This window comes from Trachypithecus francoisi, unplaced genomic scaffold (assembly GCF_009764315.1).
Source record: "Trachypithecus francoisi isolate TF-2019V2 unplaced genomic scaffold, Tfra_2.0 Lachesis_group1, whole genome shotgun sequence".
Classification (NCBI taxonomy): domain Eukaryota; kingdom Metazoa; phylum Chordata; class Mammalia; order Primates; family Cercopithecidae; genus Trachypithecus; species Trachypithecus francoisi.
In genome coordinates, this window is record NW_022681454.1 from 3,249,693 (window position 1) to 3,269,966 (window position 20,274).

Sequence of the window (20,274 nt, forward strand, 5' to 3'; positions counted from 1 at the left end):
TGCTGCCTCTGCTATCTGGGTCGCCCGGCTGCCTGTCTGTACAGTCTCCCTCCAAAACCCATTCTCACGCTGTCTCTTGGTGCCCAGGGGCCAGTGATGGTTCTCCCATTTGTTTTGTGTATATAGCATTTATATCAAGGCTATTTATTTATTTAGAGACAGAGTCTTGCTCTGTCGCCCAGGCTGGAGTGCAGTGGCGCAATCTCGGCTCATTGCAAGCTCTGCCTCCCAGGTTCAAGCAATTCTCTTGCCTCAGCCTCCCAAGTAGCTGGGACTACAGGTGTGCACCACTACACCTGGCTAATTTTTTGTATTTTTTTTTTTTTTAGTAGAGACAGGGTTTCACCATGTTGGCCAGGATGGTCTTGATCTCCTGACCTTGTGATCTATCCACCTCAGCCTCTCAAAGTGCTGTAATTACAGGCATGAGCCACTGCACCTGGCCTATTTATTTATTTTTAATTGACAAAATTGTATATATCTATAGTATACAACATGATGTTTGAAATATGTATACATTGGCCAGATGCGGTGGCTCACACCTGTAATCCCAGCACTTTGGGAGGGCGAGGTGGGCAGATCACGAGGTCAGGAGTTTGAGACCAACCTGGCCAGCATGGTGAAACCCCGTCTCTACTAAAAATACCAAAAAAAAAAAAAAAAAAAAAAAGTGAGCTGGGCATGGTGGCGTGCGCCAGTAGTCCCAGCTACTTGGGAGGCTGAACCAAGAGAATTGCTTGAACCCAGCAGGTGGAGGTTTCATTGAGCTAAGTTCATGCCATTGCACTCCAGCCTGGGTGACACAGGGAGGAGACTCTGTCTCAAAAAAAAAAAAAAAAAGAAATACATATGCATTGTGGAATGGCTAATTAACCTATGCATCACCTCACATACCATTGTTTTGTGGTGAGAACACTTAAATCTACTCTTTCAGTGATTTTTCTGCATATGGTACATTGGTAGTAACTGCAGTCATCATGCTATACAGTAGATCTCTTGAACTCATTCCTCCTGTCTATAAATGAAACTTTGTATCCTTGACCAACACATTAAAGGTTTTTTTTCTTGAGACAGAGTCTTGCTTCTTCACCCAGCCTGGAGTGCAATGGCATGATCTCATCTCACTGCAACCTTTGCCTCCCAGGTTCAAGCGATTCTCCTGCCTCAGCCTCTCAAGTAACTGGGATTACAGGCACGTGCTACCACACCCGGCTAATTTTTGTATTTTTAGTAGAGATGGAGTTTCACCATATTGGCCAGGCTGGTCTTGAACTCCTGACCTCAAGTGATCCACCTGCCTTGGCCTCCCAAAGTGCTGGGATTACAGGTGTGAGTCACTGCACCTGGCCTAAAGCGTTTTAAAAGATGCTCTTTTCTAAGGTTGGACTGTAATACGGGAGGAAGATTTACCTGTTGAAAAACCTCAGCCTTTACAAGTTTAAAATTATCAGTATATGACTGTCATCTTTCTGATGAATTAAATAAACTAAGGACTCCAAGTCAAAAGTCTTCAAATTGCAGTAGAATAGTTGTATATAGTGCTTGGCACTTTAATATTTAGTATCAGTTTAATGATAATGTTTGTGCCTTTACTGTCTTTAAAACATTTTTACATCATCCTTGTTTGATGACTTGGTGTGCTCATGAAGTTGTTGGCCACTAGGGAATCTTAGGCTTGGAGAGGTTCTGGAATTGGCCATTGGTCCTTGAATTAGCCGCTCCTATGATTCTCTAACTGATTTCTCAAAAAGCAAACAGGCAACCACAGCAAAACAGCTGTGCACACCGCTCTTCTTATTTTGTTATTGTTTTAGTACTTAGGCTGTACTTAAGTTTGTTAGTCAGTTTCTCATTACTTCTAGTTAATCAAAAGGTCAGAGTTAATATTTGAGTATTTTCGTACTAGAATGCTTTAAAAAAAGTCATTATTTCCAGTAATCTCTTTAAAACTTGGCAAGTTATTTTGATCTAAAAGTTTATCTTTTGTGTGCACATTTTGAAAGCTTCTAGACAATCTGATACCTCGGGTCCTGTTACAACAAGTAAATCCTCATCACTGGGGAGTTTCTATCATCTTCCTTCATACCTCAAACTGCATGATGTCCTGAAAGCTACGCACGCTAACTACAAGGTATGGGCCTCTGCATGTTTTGAAAATATATATGCCCACATACTTATGTCTAATGGATTGTTGATGTTTTTCTTATGATTTGTAGAATGTATAAGCCCTTTGAGATAAGAGTTACAATTCGTTTTTTCAAGTTTGTCTATCTTTCAGCTTTGTTTATGATAGCTTCTATCATACAGGTGTTTTGGATTTTCATATTGTTTATAGTCACAGCTAAGATTGATTACAGTGAGAGAGCTAGAATGTGCAGCCAGGTTATGGGGGAAGTGACCTCGGTGGAGTCTGGAGGGATCTGTGTACAGGCTTCTTTCCCTCCCGTGAGGCTCACACAAAAATACAGCGACATGCTGGTCCTGCAGGTACCCTCTGCCTAACATGAGCCACAATTCCAGACTCTCAGAAGAAAAGCAGGCGTTCAGCATAAACCACGTGTTTCAAATAGTCTGGGCCTGGTGAGCCACTTGTTATCAGCTAGGGAAAGTTTTTATGTCAGCGTAAGGAACTGTTGACCAGATAACTCCAAGAGCCAGCCTTTCTGTCTAGCGATGTTTTAGTTTTCTAGTTCATTTTTGTTTTTTAACTTTAAAATTTTCTATTCATCTGTAATTTGTTAGATATGAAGTATGCATCTAATTTAATTTTTGTTTTTGGTTGTCCCCAATGCTATTTACAGAAGAATTTTTCTGCACTAATTGGCTTGAGTTACTTACATTCTCATAGTTCTCTAGTTTCGTTTATCATTTTGTTACATCAATCTATCTGCCTGCTCATCTATTAGAAGCATCCTTTTTTTCCTTTTTTAGACAGTCTCGCTCTGTCCCCAGGCTGGAGTGCGGTGGTGCAACCATGCCTCACTGCAGTCTCAACCTCCAGGGCTCAAAGTGATCCTCCCACCTCACTCCTGGGTACCTGAGACTACAGGCATGTGCCACCATAGCCAGCTACTTTTTACATTTTTTGTAGAGACAGGGTCTCCCTAAGTTGCCTGGGCTGGTCTCAAGTTCCTGGCTTAAGTAATCCTTCCTCCTTGGCCTCCCAAAGTGCTGGGATTACAGGCGTGAGCAACTGCACCCGGCTAGAAGTATACTTCTTAATTATTATAGCTTCATGGCATTTATGAGGGGATCAGTTCTCCTGTTCTTTAGAATTTTCTGGATATTCTTCTTTGTTGATGTTGGGATGTGAACAATAGAATCAACTTACACCTGTAGATTAATTTAGGGAGAACTTATACCTCAGATGTTAAGTCACCCTGTCCAGAATGTGGGATGCTTTCCTATTTGTTCAAAACTTTTTAAATTACCTCAGAAGCACATGAAATTTAAAGGATTTAAAAAATACTTTAAAGATTATTTCACGGCCGGGCGCGGTGGCTCAAGCCTGTAATCCCAGCACTTTGGGAGGCCGAGACGGGCGGATCACGAGGTCAGGAGATCGAGACCATCCTGGCTAACACCGTGAAACCCCGTCTCTACTAAAAAAATACAAAAAATTAGCCGGGCGAGATGGCGGGCGCCTGTAGTCCCAGCTACTCGGGAGGCTGAGGCGAGAGAATGGTGTAAACCCGGGAGGCGGAGCTTGCAGTGAGCTGAGATCCGGCCACTGCACTCCAGCCTGGGCGACAGAGCGAGACTCCGTCTCAACAAAAAAAAAAAAAAAAAAAAAAAAAGATTATTTCACATAGCTCTTGCACATTTCTTGATAAATGAATCCTCAGATATTCCTCTGTTTTTGTTACTAATAGATACTTCTCATGGTTTTTTTTTTTCCCCCCTGAAAATCATTTGTCAAACTTATGTGGCTTCTTTTCTGAAGGATGTTTGGTAATTTTGGAAGATATAAAAGTCTTCATATTTTACAAGGTTTGGAGTCTTTTTTTTTTTTTTTTGTTCATTTGTTTCATTAATTGCATCTTTTTATTGACTCAGTCTGGTCAAGAAAAATACTTTTAACAGTTTGTATTAAAAAGTAGGTGCCACTATAAAATTCTAAGCTTTTGCTGAAAACCGTGACCTTTGATTGTTCATACTGGTAATTTATTTCTCATTTTTATGTTGCAATTACAACATTTAAAGCAGTAGACTAAGATCTAATAATTTAGAAGCACCAGAGGCATTTTTGGGGCAGGATGACAAGCCTTTAATGACTGTCTTAGACAGTAAAAAGCCACTGCAGTTGCTGTATGAATATTCATTTAAGAAGCATTCATTGGTAGGAAAGAAGTTGTAAATCTTTAAGCTGCGTGGTTCTCACGTCAGCTCCCAAAGCAGAAGACGGCATGTTGAAAAATACGCCATAGAGAATATACTTCTTTTCCACCTGTTTTTAGCTCATATCACCTTGAATTTCGGGGCACCTTTCTATGCTCCTAGTGCTTGCTGTCTGTTTATTATTTTCCTTCTTGAATACCCTGAACTCCAGCATGTTCTGCTGTAATTCTGGCCTCCCTGGCATCTTGGACACCTGTTTCCTTTGCTCTGTCATCCCTGCGGTCAGCTCCTGCTGCGCAGCTTCTCAGCTGAACTGTTTGGAGTGGCTGGCATGTCTTGCTGGATCTTTGAGTATCGCCTCTGGTTTCCTTGGTTCCTTCTGCTGAGTTGCTCAGCGTCTCCACTCCCCATTTCTTGTGTGGCCCTTCCTGCTCTCCTCTGACTCCTTTTGTCTTCCCTGGTTTCTTGCTTTGGTCTTCAGTCTCCGCAGAACTTTTGCCACTCTTCTGAAAACCCGGAGGCTTTTTCATCTTAATTCTCATTTCGTGACCTCTTTTCCCTTATTTGAGAGCTAGATCTTCCCATGGTGAGCTTCTCTTTCCAAAATTCCATGCCTTCTTTTCCCTCCCACTTACCTGTTGTCCAGGAGAGGTCAGATTGCTGTGCGCATTGGAGGAGAACCCTTTCTTCCCTGGGCTCTTCATTTCACATGACATCACCACATCACCTCATCCCTTGGACCCTCAGTGGTGGCACTGCTGGATTTTTCTTTCCTTTGGCTGGCCTTAGGGCACACCCAGGTTGACCCTAGCTTAGTCATGGTATTTAGATCCACTCACATTTTCAGTTTCTGTGTCTGTCTCTTGCCTGCTTCTGACTTTGCCCAGAGAAAGCTTCTCTTTCACAAGGGTTCTTAGATTTACGTTCACTGAGCACCTTCTTTTCTGAGGCAGTGTTTTTGCCAATATTTATTTTCCTAGTCATTCTCGCCTTACCTTTCTTGTTATACATGATGTCTTTGGTCCTGACCCATTCTCTGAGTCTGTAAAATAGAATTGCTGTATAATTTAATTACATGAAATCCTTTAGAATCTTAATACATCTTACACCAGGTGTAATATTTTATTATATCCAAATTGAACAACCCTATGTGAATTTGACAGTGATTTCTCCTAGGGATCCTAATGTATAAGGAATAGGACTTTGTATTTTCTGTTTTTTGATATACCACATACCAGATACTGATTATGATGGACATTTAACCCTTTTTTTCTCATTATGAAAGAAAGTTCGGAATTACATCTTTCAGTAGTGCCAGTGTAACCTGAAAGATGCCTTTGAAAGAGTAGTTTTTGTGTAGCTATCTGAAAGGAATTTCTTTCCAAGATATTTTCCCAGTGCTGACAACAAACACGCAGACGTACCCTACAAGGTCAATGTACAGCACCGCACAGTGGAGGCATCTGCCGCAGCCGTTCATGTTTGTATCTTTGGTTGTACTTTACGAGATCTTGACAGGGCCAGTAACCGTGTGTTCTCTCCTTCACCTTCTCAAGGTCACCTTGGATCTTCAGAACAGCACGGAAAAATTTGGAGGGTTTCTCCGCTCAGCCTTGGACGTTCTCTCTCAGATTCTAGAGCTGGCCACACTGCAGGACATTGGGAAGGTTTGTGTCTTGTTTTTGACGTGCGTCCTCTGGGCTGAGTTCGTCTAGGATGGAGTCCGGTTCTCCAGGGTGCCTCAGGGAGACTCCTCCCTGCGCCACGGACTTGCATCACAGGACCCAAGTCTGACTCTGCCTTAGCCATGAAGTTTGGGGGGAAGGTTCTATTTGTATTCTATTTTTGTCTGTTATCACATATTAGCTTAGACCCAGTTTAGTTTAGAAAATTAGTGGGTTTAAAAATGTGCTTATAGAGTCCTTTATTTCTTAATTTGACCTTTTCAAGTGGAAAGGGGCAAAACAGACAGATGAGGGGGTGGGGCGGGAGGTGTGACTTGCTCTTTTGTGCCTGAGGAAGTAACAGAGCTGGGGTTAACAGTTATATTCTTTAGTTTTGTGTCCAGGAATTTCCCCTGCCGCACCCCTAGTTGATAGCGAAAATGTTCAAAACTATAGGAAAGTTAGAATGCTGTGGTAAACACTCTATTATGTACGCACAACCCAGCTTCTGCAGTTGTTTGCGTTTGGCTAGGTTTCCTTTCTATGTATATAGCCATCTCTCCATTTACCAGTACATCTTACTTTATAATGCATTTTAAAAGAAGTGACAGATGCCTCCCCCCACCAAATGTGTGTCTTCACGTGAAATACAGTATGTCTAATGCACTTCATTTGTTCTTATGTCTTTGAATCTTTTTATCTGGACATGCACACAAGGGTACCTAGTTTTAATCGTTACATATGTTAGTGCTTCTTCTCTGTTATTCCTCATGTTTTTCCCATATATCTATTTAGTGTGCGCAGCTGTCATTTTTAATGGCTATTAGTGTCCTGCTGTGTTGATACTCCAGTGTTCCCTCAGAGTAAAACTTGTTGAGACTTCAGTAATGTCACCTGCTCGGTGAGACTTTCCTGGCCATCCTTTCAAAACTTGCTTCTCTCTGTACTCTCTTTTCCTTTTCAGTTTTCTCTTTGACCCATAGCATCATCTAACAGTCAACCTTTAAATAAATAAATAAATAAATAAAGACTTGAGAGAAATGTCCAAATACATGGAGTCAGTTTGGGAATGAGAAATGAGGATTATAATCTGGGATGCATGGCATGTCCGGCTGCCAGTGCCTCTGGTGAAGGAGGGGTTAGGGGAAGCTCTTATTATCAGAAAGGGAGAGAATCATATAAGCTCCCTAGAAGCAGAGTTCTTTGGCTCCAGAGGCTGAAAGCCAGAGTTGTCGTCATTCACTGGTGGAATTGTAGGTGCCGGGCAGGTGTTGAGTTGAGAGTATTTTAACTGAATTGCTGCAGTCCTCCAGAATGGCTAGTGATAAATCTGGTCATAGAAACATGTATTCACGTGGAACACGCAAGCCATGCACAGCAGATGTGTAAAGGATGTATGGGAAGGATTTCTTCTAGGGTTGTTGGAAAGTCTTTGGAAACAGCTCTAACCTGGGGCACATAAGCATGAACCCCATCTCCCTTTGTGCCTTCCTAGTTCAATTTTGTCTGGGTCTGACAAAGTGATTTTATCCCTGTATCTGCAACTTTCACAAAACATACTATTTATTTTACTTCCTTGTCTTCAGTGCCTATAGCAGTGCCTGGAAGATTGTGGAATTTAGTGAACATTTGTTGAATGAATAGATGTTCTTGTTAAAAATGAGTTTTAGTGTCTCATTTATCTTACATCCACACTGTGGTGGAGCCATATTAGCCCATTTGACACCATAACTGGAAGCTGAAAGATGTGACATTCTCGGGGCCAGATAAGTCAGTGGCAGAGCCTGAGTTAAGTCTCAAAGATTTTCTTTCTTTTTCTTTTTTGGTGGCTAACTTTGGTTTTATTTTTATTTATTTATTTATTTTTATTATACTTTAAGTTCTGGGTTACATGTGCAGAACATGCAGTTTTGTTATATAGGTATACATGTGCCATGATGGTTTGCTGCGCCCATCAACCTGTCACCTACATTAGGTATTTCTCCCTAGGGATAATGTTATCCCTTCCCTAGTCCCCTCACCCCCGACGGGCCCCGGTATGTGATGTTCCCCTCCCTGTGTCCATGTGCTCTCATTGTTCAGCTCCCACTTGTGAGTGACAACATGCAGTGTTTGGTTTTCTGATCTTGTGATAGTTTGCTGAGAGTGATGGTTTCCGGCTTCATCCATGTCCCTGCAAAGGACATGAACTCATCCTTTTTTATGGCTGTATAGTATTCCATGGTGTATATGTGCCACATTTTCTTAATCCAGTCTATCATTGATGGACATTTGGGTTGGTTCCAAGTCTTTGCTGTTGTGACTAGTGCCACAATAAACATACGTGTGCATTTGTCTTTATCGTAGAATGATTTATAATCCTTTGGGCATATGCCCAGTAATGCGATTGCTGGGTCAAATGGTATTTCTAGTTTCTAGATCTTTGAGGAATTGCCACACTATCTTCCACAGTGGTTGAACTAATTTACACTCCCACCAACAGTATAAAAATGTTCCTATTTTTCCACAACCAGCATCTGTTGTTTCATTAATTTTTAATGATCGCCATTCTAACTGGTGTAAGATGGTATCTCATTGTGATTTTGATTTGCATTTCTGTAATGAACAGTGATGATGAGTATTTATTCATATGTCTGTTGACTGCATAAGTGTCTTCTTTTGAGAAGTGTCTGTTCATATCCTTTGTCCATTTTTAGATGGGGTTGTTTGCTTTTTTTTTTTTTTTTGAGAGGGAGTCTCGCTCTGTCGCCCAGGCTGGAGTGCAGTGGCCGGATCTCAGCTCACTGCAAGCTCCGCCTTCCGGGTTTACGCCATTCTCTCGCCTCAGCCTCCCGAGTAGCTGGGACTACAGGCGCCCGCCATCTCGCCCGGCTAATTTTTTGTATTTTTTTAGTAGAGACGGGGTTTCACCGTGTTAGCCAGGATGGTCTCGATCTCCTGACCTCGTGATCCACCCATCTCGGCCTCCCAAAGTGCTGGGATTACAGGCTTGAGCCACCGCGCCCGGCCTGTTTGCTTTTTTTTTGTAAATTTGTTTAAGTTCTTTGTAGATTCTGGATATTAGCCCATTGTCAGATGGATAGATTGCAAAAATTTTCTCCCATTCTGTGAGTTGCCTGTTCACTCTGATGATAGTTTCTTTTGCTGTGCAGAAGCTCTTTAGTTTAATTGATCCCATTTGTCAATTTTGGCTTTTGTTGCCATTGCTTTTGGTGTTTTAGACATTAGGTCTTTGCCCATGCCTATGTCCTGAATGTTATTGCCCAGGTTTTCTTCTAGGATTTTTATGGTCCTAGGTCTTAAGTTTAAGTCTTTGATCCATCTTGAGTTGATTTTTGTATAAGGTGTAAGGAAGGGGTCCAGTTTCAGTTTTCAGCATGTGGCTAGCCAGTTTTCCCAACACTATTTATTAAATAGGGAATCTTTTCCCCATTGCTTATGTGTGTCAGGTTTGTCAAAGATCAGATTCTGGTAGATGTGTGGTGTTATTTCTGAGGCCTCTGTTCTGTTCCATTGATCTCTATATCTGTTTTGGTAACATACTGTTTTGGTTACTGTAGCCTTGTAGTATAGTTTGAAGTCAGGTAGCGTGATGCCTCCCACTTTGTTCTTCTTGCCCAGGATTGTCTTGGCTATGCAGGCTCTTTTTTGGTTCCATATGAAGTTTAAAGTAGTTTTTTTCCGATTCTGTGAAGAAAGTCAGTGGTAGCTTGATGGGGATAGCATTGAATCTGTAAATTACTTTGGGTAGTAAGGCCATTTTCACAATATTGATTCTTCCTATCCATGAACATGGAATGTTTTTCCATTTGTTTGTGTCCTCTCTTATTTCCTTGAGCAGTGGTTTGTAGTTCTCCTTGAAGAGGTCCTTCATATCTCTTATAAGTTGTATTCCCAGGTATTTTATTCTCTTAGTAAAGCAGTTGTGAATGGGAGTTCACTCATGATTTGGCACAATCTTGGCCCACTGCAACCTTTGCCTCCTGGATTCAAGCGATTCTCCTGCCTCAGCCTCCAGAGCAGCTGGGATTACAGGCACCCACCACCACGCCTGGCTAATTTTTTGTATTTTTAGTGGAAATGGGGTTTCACCACATTGGCCGGGCTAGTCTCGAACTCCTGACCTCGTGATCCACCTACCTCAGCCTCCCAGAGTGCTGGGATTACAGGCTTCAGCAACTGCACCCAGCTGGATTTTCAGATCTCCCTCTCTTTGCCCTAAACCACTGTGCTTAATAAGAAGTCTTTAGTGGCCAGCAGTCTCCATGTGTAACATATTGTAGCAAAGTGGAAAATATTACATGTTTTAAATTTGAATGTGAGATATACTGAAATAAAAATCATCTAAATGAGATTCTTTAAATAATAAGATTTTCTTTTTTGTATGTGGGTTTTTTTTAACATTATTATTATGACTGTCATATATAGAAATGTCTGTTTTTCAACGACAGTCAGTGAATGTATGAAATGCTGCCTTATCCAAATAATTAAAGTAAATGATTAACAAGTCACAATTTAGTGAAGATTGATGTTAGTTGATCTTTATATTCCTGAATTAGCCACATGGTTGTGTGCGTGTGTATATGTTAAAGGTACATAGAGATAATAAGCTCATCTCTGAAAATTTTTACATTTGGCATAAAAATAACTGGATTATTAAGCATCTTATTCTCTGGCCTGTGTCTTTACAGTTAAAGGTAGATTTACTCACCTCTCCTTTTTTGTTTTTCTAAGTTCATCTTTTTTGCTGTTTCATGACGGAGGCCCATTTTACCTTTCTCGTATATCCTTTTGTTTGCACTTTGGAAGCCTCGCCTGCTTAATTGTTGAGTTTTTATCTGTGGTCTTTTAGAGGAGGATGTGTAGGGTAGAAGCTTTCACAGGTTCTTCTTTGCACTTGGCCCTTGACTGTTTTGAGGAATCTCCCTCACTGACTCACAGCATAGCAAGGTTTGAGATCTCTTCTGCCACACAGCAGTTCTGAGGCAGCTGGAAAGATATGCAGATGCTCGGATTGTCAGGCCAGCCTTGAGATATACAAACTACTGAGCCTTATCTGTGACCTTGCTTAGGTGAAGGCATCAGAGTCCCTGCACCGACATGTGTAGGCCTCTGGATGTGTGCGGGGCTGGGTGTTGGGGTCTGAGCACAAGTGTAGCTGGAGAGGTGAGCTTGATGTGGTGTCGGGTATGAGCAAGTTTTCTTCAGACTTCTGTGAGTTTACCTCGTTCCAGGATTTAAAGGCACAGAGACCTTAGAATTAAAATAGAATCATTTTCTTTTTCTAAATAGCAACACTAGGAATAAAAAATAATAATTCCACATTCTTTACAGGTAATGTTTTGTTTTTCTTGTCTTCTAATCCTTATTTATTCCATACTTATTTTTATATGTATTTGAAATGTATTATGTGTTGGAGTTTCCTTTTTGCATTGTATTATACACGGTTTTTCATGTAACTCCTTAGTGTTCCATTTTATATGTTTTGTCTGGTTTATTTTAAGACTTTATCAGCAAATCGGGAAACTGTCTCTACAAAAACAAAAACAAAAATAGTTGGCCGCAGTGGCATGCGTCTGTGGTCCCAGCTACTCGGGGCTGAGGTGGGAGGATTGCCTGAGCCCGGGAGGTTGAGGCTGCAGACAACCATGGTCGTGTCACTGCACTCCAGCGTGGGTGACAGACTTTATACTGTCTGTTTGGGGTGATTTGGTAATGATATGCCCTGATATAGTTTTTTTATATCTTGTGTTTCTTGTGTCTGGGTTTATTGAGCTTGGGTCTGTGGCTTCATAGTATTTTTAAAGTTTGGAAAATTTTAGGGCATTATTTCTCCGAAGATTTTTTTCTGCCCTGTTCCCCTCCTTTGTTTCCTCTCTTAAAGGGGCTGTGATTTCCTGAGTGATTGCTTAGTGTTGTCCCATAGCTTATTGATGCTCTTTTCAGTGTTTTATGTGTTTTCTGTTTTGTATAGTTTCTATTACTGTGTTTGCAAGTTCTCTAATCTTTTCTTCTACGGTGTCTAATGTGTTGTTTATCTGTTAATCTGTTGTTAATCCTGTCCAGCGTTTTTTTTTTTTTTTTTTTTTAAACAGTCTCACTCTGTTGCCCATGCTGGAGTTTAGTGGTGCGATCTCGGCTCACTGCAACCTCCACCTCCCAGGCTCAAGCGATTGTTCTGCCTCAGCCTCCCAAGTAGCTGGGACTACAGGCACGTGCCACCACACCTAGCTAATTTTTGTATTTTTATTAGAGATGGGGTTTCACCATGTTGGCCAGACTGGCCTTGAACTCCTGATCTCAGGTGATTCGTCCGCCTCAGCCTCCCAAAGTGCTGGGATTATAGGCATGAGCTACCTTGTCTGGCCCCTGTTCAGTGTATATCACTAATTGTGTTTTTATCTCTATAAGTTTGATTTAGGTCTTTTAAAAATTTCTCCCTGTGTCTCTACTTAGCTTTGTGAACACAGTTGTAATAACTGTTTTAATGTCTTTCTCTGCTAGTTCTAAGATCTTCTAATAACTTCCCAGTTCTCGGTGTTTTTGATTGGTCGATTGATACTCCTTGTTGTGGATTGTGCTTTCCTGCCTCTTTGCATGGCTGCCAATTTTTGGTTGGATGCCCAATCTTGTGAATTTTACTTTGCTGGATGCTAGACATTTTTGTGTTCCCATATATCTTCTTGAGTTTTGCTCTGAGGTTAGTTGAGTTACATGTAGATGGTTTACTCTTTTGGGTCTTGCTTTATATTGAGTACTCTACCTAATGAACCAGAAAGTTCGGGTTTTCCAATCTGCCTGCTGAGAACAGTGACTGTTTCTAGCCGTGTGTGAGCGCCGAGCGCCGCTCCCTCTGATCCTTTCCGATGCTTCCCTCTGTGGCCTCAGGGAGTTTTCTCACATACACAGTTCTGCTGAATACTCGAGGGGGACTTTCCCCAGATCTCCAAGACTCTCCCTATCTTGTTCTCTCTTCTCTGGTGCTCTGTCCTATAAACTGTGGCTGTCTTGGTCTCCTTATATTCTCAGCACCTCTTCAATTCAGAGGGTTGTCTGTGCCTCCTCCTTATGCCACAGCCTAGGAACTCTCTCAAAGCAATGAGGTGGGGCAGCTGTGGGGCTCACTTTGTCTCTCGTCTCCCAGGGATCACTGTCCTTCATGGCTGATGTCCAGTGTCTTGAGGACTCTGGGTTTTGTCTGTTTTGTTTTTTGGTTGGCTTTGTTTATTTCAGCCAGAAGGGTAAACCCAGTCCCTCACTCTCATTGTGCTCAGTACTGGAAGTCTCGCTCTGTTATTTTGGATATTAGTATTTGTAGCAGAGCCCTGGTTCCCTGGTACTTGGGGAGCTCTTGAAAGGCCAGAAACAGCATGCTTTCTCACCTTTTCCAGGGCTTCCGTTTCTGGTGCACACAAAGCATTCCATACATATTTGTTAAAGTTCTTTGTTAGCCAAATAGTGATTCACAGGCTCTATTTGTAATTTTTTCAGTAAGCATGTATTAGATATCTGCTGGGAGCTAGTAAAAACAAAAAGTGACGTGACAAATTTAGTTCTGACAAGAACAACCTTAAACATTTAGAATATAATTTGAGTAAATCAGAATTTTAAAAATGTGTGGCCCTTGAATATTTGAAACCAACAAGAATCTATTGCTTATTAGTAGAGGATATTTTGTCAAACAAGTGGAGAGAGAGGCATTTTCAGTCTAACTGATATTGGCTTTTAGCAGCTGATGGAAACCGGTTCATGATTAGCCAGGCAGTGGTGAAACAGGCTGTGCATTCTGAATGCCTAGATTGGTGGCACTCTTTGAGTTAGCATCTTCTTCTTTCTTCCTTTTTTTGAGATGGACTTTCACTCTTGTTGCCTAGGTAACAACTCCAGGGCAATGGTGCCATCTCGGCTCACTGCAACCTCTGCCTCCCTGGTTCAAGCGATTCTCCTGCCTCAGCCTCCCAAGTAGCTGGGATTACAGGTGTGCACCACCACGCCTGACTAATTTTGTATTTTTAGTAGAGATGGGGTTTCACTATATTGGTCAGGCTGGTCTTGAACTTCTGACTTCAAGTGATCCACTTGCCTCGACCTCCCAAAATGCTGGGATTACAGGCGTGAACCACCACTCCCAGCCCCTTCTTGATTCTTGTAAAGGACATTGGGTGCTGTATATCTTGTTATAGATGTTGATAAAAATGCTTGTGAGAATAGTAACGTTAAGGTAGTTATTTGGTCATTTTTGCATATCACTATAAGATAATTCTAGGACTGATTTGTGGTAAATCACACATTGCTGTATCATAGTTGTGTTCACTGAACATGTTCAGGGGCTCTACAGATGCAGGGCTCTTAGCTGCTTTGCACACTTCTGAATTCCTGCCCTGAGAACAGGACTGGATACCTAGTAGACAATAGGTATTTGATAACAGTTTAATGAATCAATGAGTGAATGAACAGATACGTAGATATATGAAAGAATGGTTGTAATGTATATAACTTGGATTTCAAGACTTACTGACTCTGTTCAAATAAGAAATGGAAAACTTTCCTCTGATCTTCCTCCACTATTTATACTATTTAAATGGAAGTTATCTTGTACCTTTGATTTCTGTCTAGGATTCGTACAATAATGGGTCATCTCTGAGTCACTTACCGTCTCACTGTTCTTTCCACAGTGTGTTGAGGAGATCCTAGGATACCTGAAATCCTGCTTTAGTCGAGAACCAATGATGGCAACTGTTTGTGTTCAACAAGTAAGAGCTTCATTCTTTTCCTATTCTGTTAAGACTTTCAGGTATGACGACAAAATGCTGCTGCTCCTTAAGAAGCAGGTGCTGGTGGCGTAATCAGCTGGGAGGATTGTGGGGGTCCAGCATAGCACTTTTTGGCTCATTCCACGATTGAGCCAAGAGGCCAACCTTCCCATCATTCCCCAGGAGGACGAGGTCTGTCACTGTGGAGAGCACAGGACATCAGAAGCTCCCCTGCAACCTCACTGGTTAACTTCCAGTCCCTCGGGGTTTTTGTTTAGCATGCTCAATCTCATTTAGAATCGCAAGGAAACCCAAAACTCTTATTTAAGCACTTCATACAATATCTCGCCGAGGTAATAATAGTGATTCACAGGAAGAATTTCACATTGTGAATCTTTGCTAACGTATCCAGTTATTTACAGATGGATTTGATATTTGTGTGGCAGATTCTTAAAGTGTTGTTCATGCCACGTTGTTTGTGCTTCAATTTTTTCACCTTAGTTGTTGAAGACTCTCTTTGGGACAAACTTGGCCTCCCAGTTTGACGGCTTCTCTTCCAACCCCAGCAAGTCACAAGGCCGAGCACAGCGCCTTGGCTCCTCCAGTGTGAGGCCAGGCTTGTACCACTACTGCTTCATGGCCCCGTACACCCACTTCACCCAGGCCCTCGCTGACGCCAGCCTGAGGAACATGGTGCAGGCGGAGCAGGAGCACGACACCTCGGGGTAACAGTTGTGGCAAGAATGCTGTCGGTGGTGGAAGCACAAAAGAGCAAGCAGGAAATACTTTGTAAAAGAATAAAAACGAAAAATGTTAGCCAACATCTTCTAATAGTCTGCTGTATTCAAAGAACTCTAGGAAATATGGTTGATGCAAAGATGATTTAAGGCATAGCCCGGCCTTTCAAGAAGTGTGTGGCCAGTGAGTGAGATGGGCTTGGGACTTACACATCTCAGAGGTGGGGGTAGAGGAGGAGGAACACTGAGTGGGCTGAGAAGCAGCCAGCTTTCATTGCCAAAGTGTGTCAGCAAACCAGAATGCAGTTCATAATGTCCCCACCCGTTCAAAGCACAGGCCCTGTAGAGTGGTGTGGCATGTGTTGGTGGCACTTTTCAGGCCTGTAACAAGGATGAAAGAACAGCTTCATTGCAGCACAGTAGTGCTGGTATTCAGAGGTGTGAAGGTCATAGAAGCGTCTTGGATATATTACCTTGTGTTTTATCAACTTTATAACTAGAAATCTCTTTTTACTTAAATTTATGTTTGTGTCTTTAATGCCTGGAATACACGACTTCTTAAATTGCCATAAGTATCAACAGGTATTTGAGTTACTAATCTGTATAGTAGCAATAATAGAATTCCTTGTTTTTCCTTTTATGAATGTAACGATTAAATAGCTACAATTGAAACACTAGAGTCAGGAGGCAAGGAAAATACCCATGTTCCAGGCTGTGTGTTAGTGATGTGCTTACTGTATATTCCAGTTTCAGGAGGAAGTCTGTTTCAATGCTCTCTGTAACCATTGGGGTATTAATAAGCATGTGAGTGTATGCACGTTTGGGTTAATTTCATATATGTTTCTTAGAAAGGATATCATTGATGTAAATATTTTCAAGGCTTGGCCTCCAAAAAAATCATGTGATTTCTTCTAAATTACTGATCTTTTAAATGACCTTCACCTTTCTCTCAAGTCTCACTTAAGACTGGGCTGAGTAGTCAGTTTCCTGTAGCAGTAAAAAGCTCAGACTTGAGTAGCCTTCTACAGGTGACGAGACTTGATGGCTGTCAGGCAGCTGTAAACTCTAAATAGAGTCATTATCTCGAGAGGGTGACACTGCCACACTGAGTGGCCTTTCCAGTTGTTTCTCAGTCTGACGTGTTCTGATCATGTGAATGTGAAATTGGTTTGAACAGGAGTATATCTGAGTGCAGAGGAGATTATTTAAAGATATTCTCATTGTCTGCTTCCCTTCTATTCCCATTTGGCAGATGGTTTGATGTCCTCCAGAAAGTGTCCACCCAGTTGAAGACAAACCTCACAAGTGTCACAAAGAGCCGTGCAGATAAGGTAAATGGTGCCGTTTGTGGCACGTGAACTCAGGCGTGTCAGTGCTAGAGATGAAACTGGAGCTGAGACTTTCCAGGTATTTTGCTGGAAGCTTTTGGTTGAAGGCTCACTTATGGATTCTTTCTTTTTTTTTTTTATAGAATGCTATTCATAATCACATTCGTTTGTTTGAACCTCTTGTTATAAAAGCTTTAAAACAGTACACGACAACAACATCTGTGCAGTTACAGAAGCAGGTTTTAGATTTGCTGGCGCAGCTGGTTCAGTTACGGGTTAATTACTGTCTTCTGGATTCAGATCAGGTTTGTCGCTTTTAATCGTTCATCCATCATACCTGTTCCTAATTTAGTACAAATTAACCTAAAAGACACTGAAATCTACTTTAAAGAAATGTGAACTGTGTTTCCCCACCCCCCATCAATTGCTGCTGCTTATGTTTTTCACGCACTTAGCTAGTACAAGGCCTGGGGCATAGCCAGCCTCAGCAAGTCAGCATCCTTGCCCCAGCTCCCTGGACTCAAGGTTAACCTGGGGTTGGCTGTTAGGGATTTCCAAAGGTTTGTTCCATCCACTCGCCTCTCCTCCAAAATAAGTTTGAATTTAAATTGTGAGATATAATTAAGATTTATTGCCGGGCGCGGTGGCTCAAGCCTGTAATCCCAGCACTTTGGGAGGCCGAGATGGGCGGATCACGAGGTCAGGAGAGCGAGACCATCCTGGCTAACCTGGTGAAACCCCGTCTCTACTAAAAAACACAAAAAACTAGCCGGGCGTGGTGGCGGGTGCCTGTAGTCCCAGCTACTCGGGAGGCTCAGGCAGGAGAATGGCGTAAACCCGGGAGGTGCAGCTTGCAGTGAGCTGAGATCTGGCCACTGCACTCCAGCCTGGGTGACAGAGCGAGACTCTGTCTCAAAAAAAAAAAAAAAATAATAATAATAATAATAAGATTTATTGTTTGGGGAATATTTTTGCAAAATCTAGAGAGTTAGTTTAAATGGATTATCAATTATTAGTATAATTGATCATCTGCAGTTTCAGGCTATCTAACAAGTTAGCTTACCTCTTTAAAAAGGAATGGAATTTAGCTGGACAGTAACTGAGACCCACACTCCTGGAGTCCACGTGGGGGCTGTGTGGCTCTGCACAAGCATTTGCACTCTTCCCCTCTTGGCTGCATTGCCTTCCTCCTGCAATTGCTGTGGGCACCAGATTCTGGCTAGTCATGTCCCTTCATGATGCACAGTTTCCTCAAGATTCGTGCCAGTTAAATCACTGCCTTTTCATCGTCAAAATTTAACTGTCATTTTTGAGCCATGATCTTGGGCTACTTCCTTATGTGGGGTAGGAATATTTTTGAGATAGAAATATTACACTTCTCTGTTTCCTTCTAGACATAAATCTGTTAATCCTGTCAGTACTGTTACTCATCTGAAAGGGTCTGTTTCCCTAGGAGAACTGAGGGCACGCGGTCAACACTGATTTCCCACCATGGGTATTGGGGTGGGGTCTGCTTTTTTTTTGTTTTGTCTTTTTGTTTTTGAGACGGAGTCTTGCTCTGTCACGCAGGCTGGAGTGCAGTGGTGCCATCTTGGCTCACTGCAACCTCCACCTCCCGGGTTCACGCCATTCTTCTGCCTCAGCCTCCCAAGTGGCTGGGACTACAGGCACCCACCACTTCACTTGGCTTATTTTTTGTAGAGAACGGGTTTCACCATGTTAGCCAGGATGGTCTCTATCTCCTGACCTCATGATCCACCTGCCTCGGCCTCCCAAAGTGCTAGGATTACAGGCGTGAGCCACCGTGCCGGGCCTGGGGTCTGCTTTTAATGAAAGAGGCGTCAAGGGATGGGCTTTGCCTTGGCCTGATGCTTTGAACCTTCGTTCACAAAACCTATCTGAAGAAAATCCGTCTCAATGGGCCATTGCTCTCCTCAGGAAACATGCATTGGGAACTTCTTTTCGTTTCCTTTGACACTAGGAGGCTGCCAGGGGAGAAGCGCTGGTCTATGGCTATGGGCAAGCAGGGGCTGAGAGGAACAGGCTCTCAGTGGGGCGGGGTACCCCAAGGGAAGCCAGAACCCTGATTTGTTCCATTCTAGTGAGAACAAAGACTGCAGTCTACCTTTTCTTCAGAATTTCCCAGTTCTAACTGGGCATGGTGGCACACCTCTGTAGTCCCAGTTACTGAGGAGGCTGAGGCGGGAGGATCACTTGAGTCCAGGAGTTTGAGTCCAGCCTGCACAACATGGCAAGGCCTGTCTCTAAAATAATAGTAATAATCATAATTTCTAGTTCTGGCCGGGCACAGTGGCTCATGCCTGTAATCCCAGCACTTTGAGAGGCCGAGGCAGGTAAATCATTTGAGCTCAGGAGTTTGAGAACAGCCTGGCCAACATGATGAAACCCCATCTTTACTAAAAGTACAAAAATATTAGCTGGGTGTGGTGGCAGGTGCCTGTAATCCCAGTTACTTGGGAGGCTGAGGCAGGAGAATCACTTGAACCCGGGAGACAGAGGTTGCAGTCAGCTGAGATTGTGCCACTGTCCTCCAGCCTGGGCGAGACAGAGCGAGACTGTGTCTCAAAATAATAATAACAACCTGTGGTTCTGACTCATCATGGGTAGGAACTGATTTTCTCATGTGGTAGTTACAGACTGTGGTCTCCTTGGGCCTGTCTTTAGTAGGGAAAAAAGGCAACTCCCCACTCTAACATAAAATAAGTGGACTTGAATGTTTTATCAAATTCTTTCTTTAGTCGTTCTACTGGAGCTTTTTCTTCAATGTGGAATACTCTTTGTTGCTTTATTATATTTGTCTGCAATCTCCATGTGATACTTCCATGTTGAGGGAGGACAGCCTCGAGGCTCCCCCGTTCTGCCCGCGGCCCTGCAGGCATGTGGAATTCATCTTTGGCCTGTGCTTTCTTCTGGGTCCCGGTGCCCCTGCCCGCGAGGCTCATGTCGAGCTTCCCCTTTGTGGTGGTGTGAGGTCATTCCTGCTGTGAGCGCTCTGGTTTCATGTTTGTTCCGATTGCCTTTCATCAACCGATCCCCTTTCTCCCAGTTCTTAAGATTTAATACAGTGACAGTTTTATGAACAAGAATAGAACTAGAACAGACAAGCCATTGAACTCTGTGCTGATAATGATTTACCGAGCACCTGCTGTATGTTTGCATTCCGCGCAGAGGCTCTGAGAAAGCCGGGCCATGTGCTCCATGCTTCATCAGTGGAAGCTCCTCCTCAGGTTGGGAAGGCTGACAGCTGCGTGGCATACCAGTGTGACACAAAGCTGGCTCCCGTGCAGTCCCTGCGTGTTGCCTCTCAGATGGTGGGAGGAAGAAGGTCGACTCCTTTGGGGATCTTATTACCAAACCAGTTTCAGGGAATCTGCTACCCTGTCTGCCATTGATGGGAACAGATGAGTCCCCAAGGTGTACTTTTGGGTATTGT

General features: G+C 42.7%; 1 protein-coding gene across 2 annotated transcripts in view; it reads left to right on the top strand.

Moving 5' to 3' along the window:
* The window catches only part of HTT (huntingtin), a 166,732-nt gene that overhangs the window by 79,557 nt on the left and 66,901 nt on the right, over positions 1 to 20,274 (top strand). For both annotated transcript variants that reach the window (XM_033213566.1, XM_033213567.1), the window contains 6 exons: positions 2,004 to 2,131; positions 5,895 to 6,005; positions 14,678 to 14,755; positions 15,257 to 15,480; positions 16,745 to 16,823; positions 16,964 to 17,125. In XM_033213566.1, the coding sequence (XP_033069457.1) occupies positions 2,004 to 2,131; positions 5,895 to 6,005; positions 14,678 to 14,755; positions 15,257 to 15,480; positions 16,745 to 16,823; positions 16,964 to 17,125 (782 nt within the window). The remainder of the gene's footprint in view (positions 1 to 2,003; positions 2,132 to 5,894; positions 6,006 to 14,677; positions 14,756 to 15,256; positions 15,481 to 16,744; positions 16,824 to 16,963; positions 17,126 to 20,274) is intronic.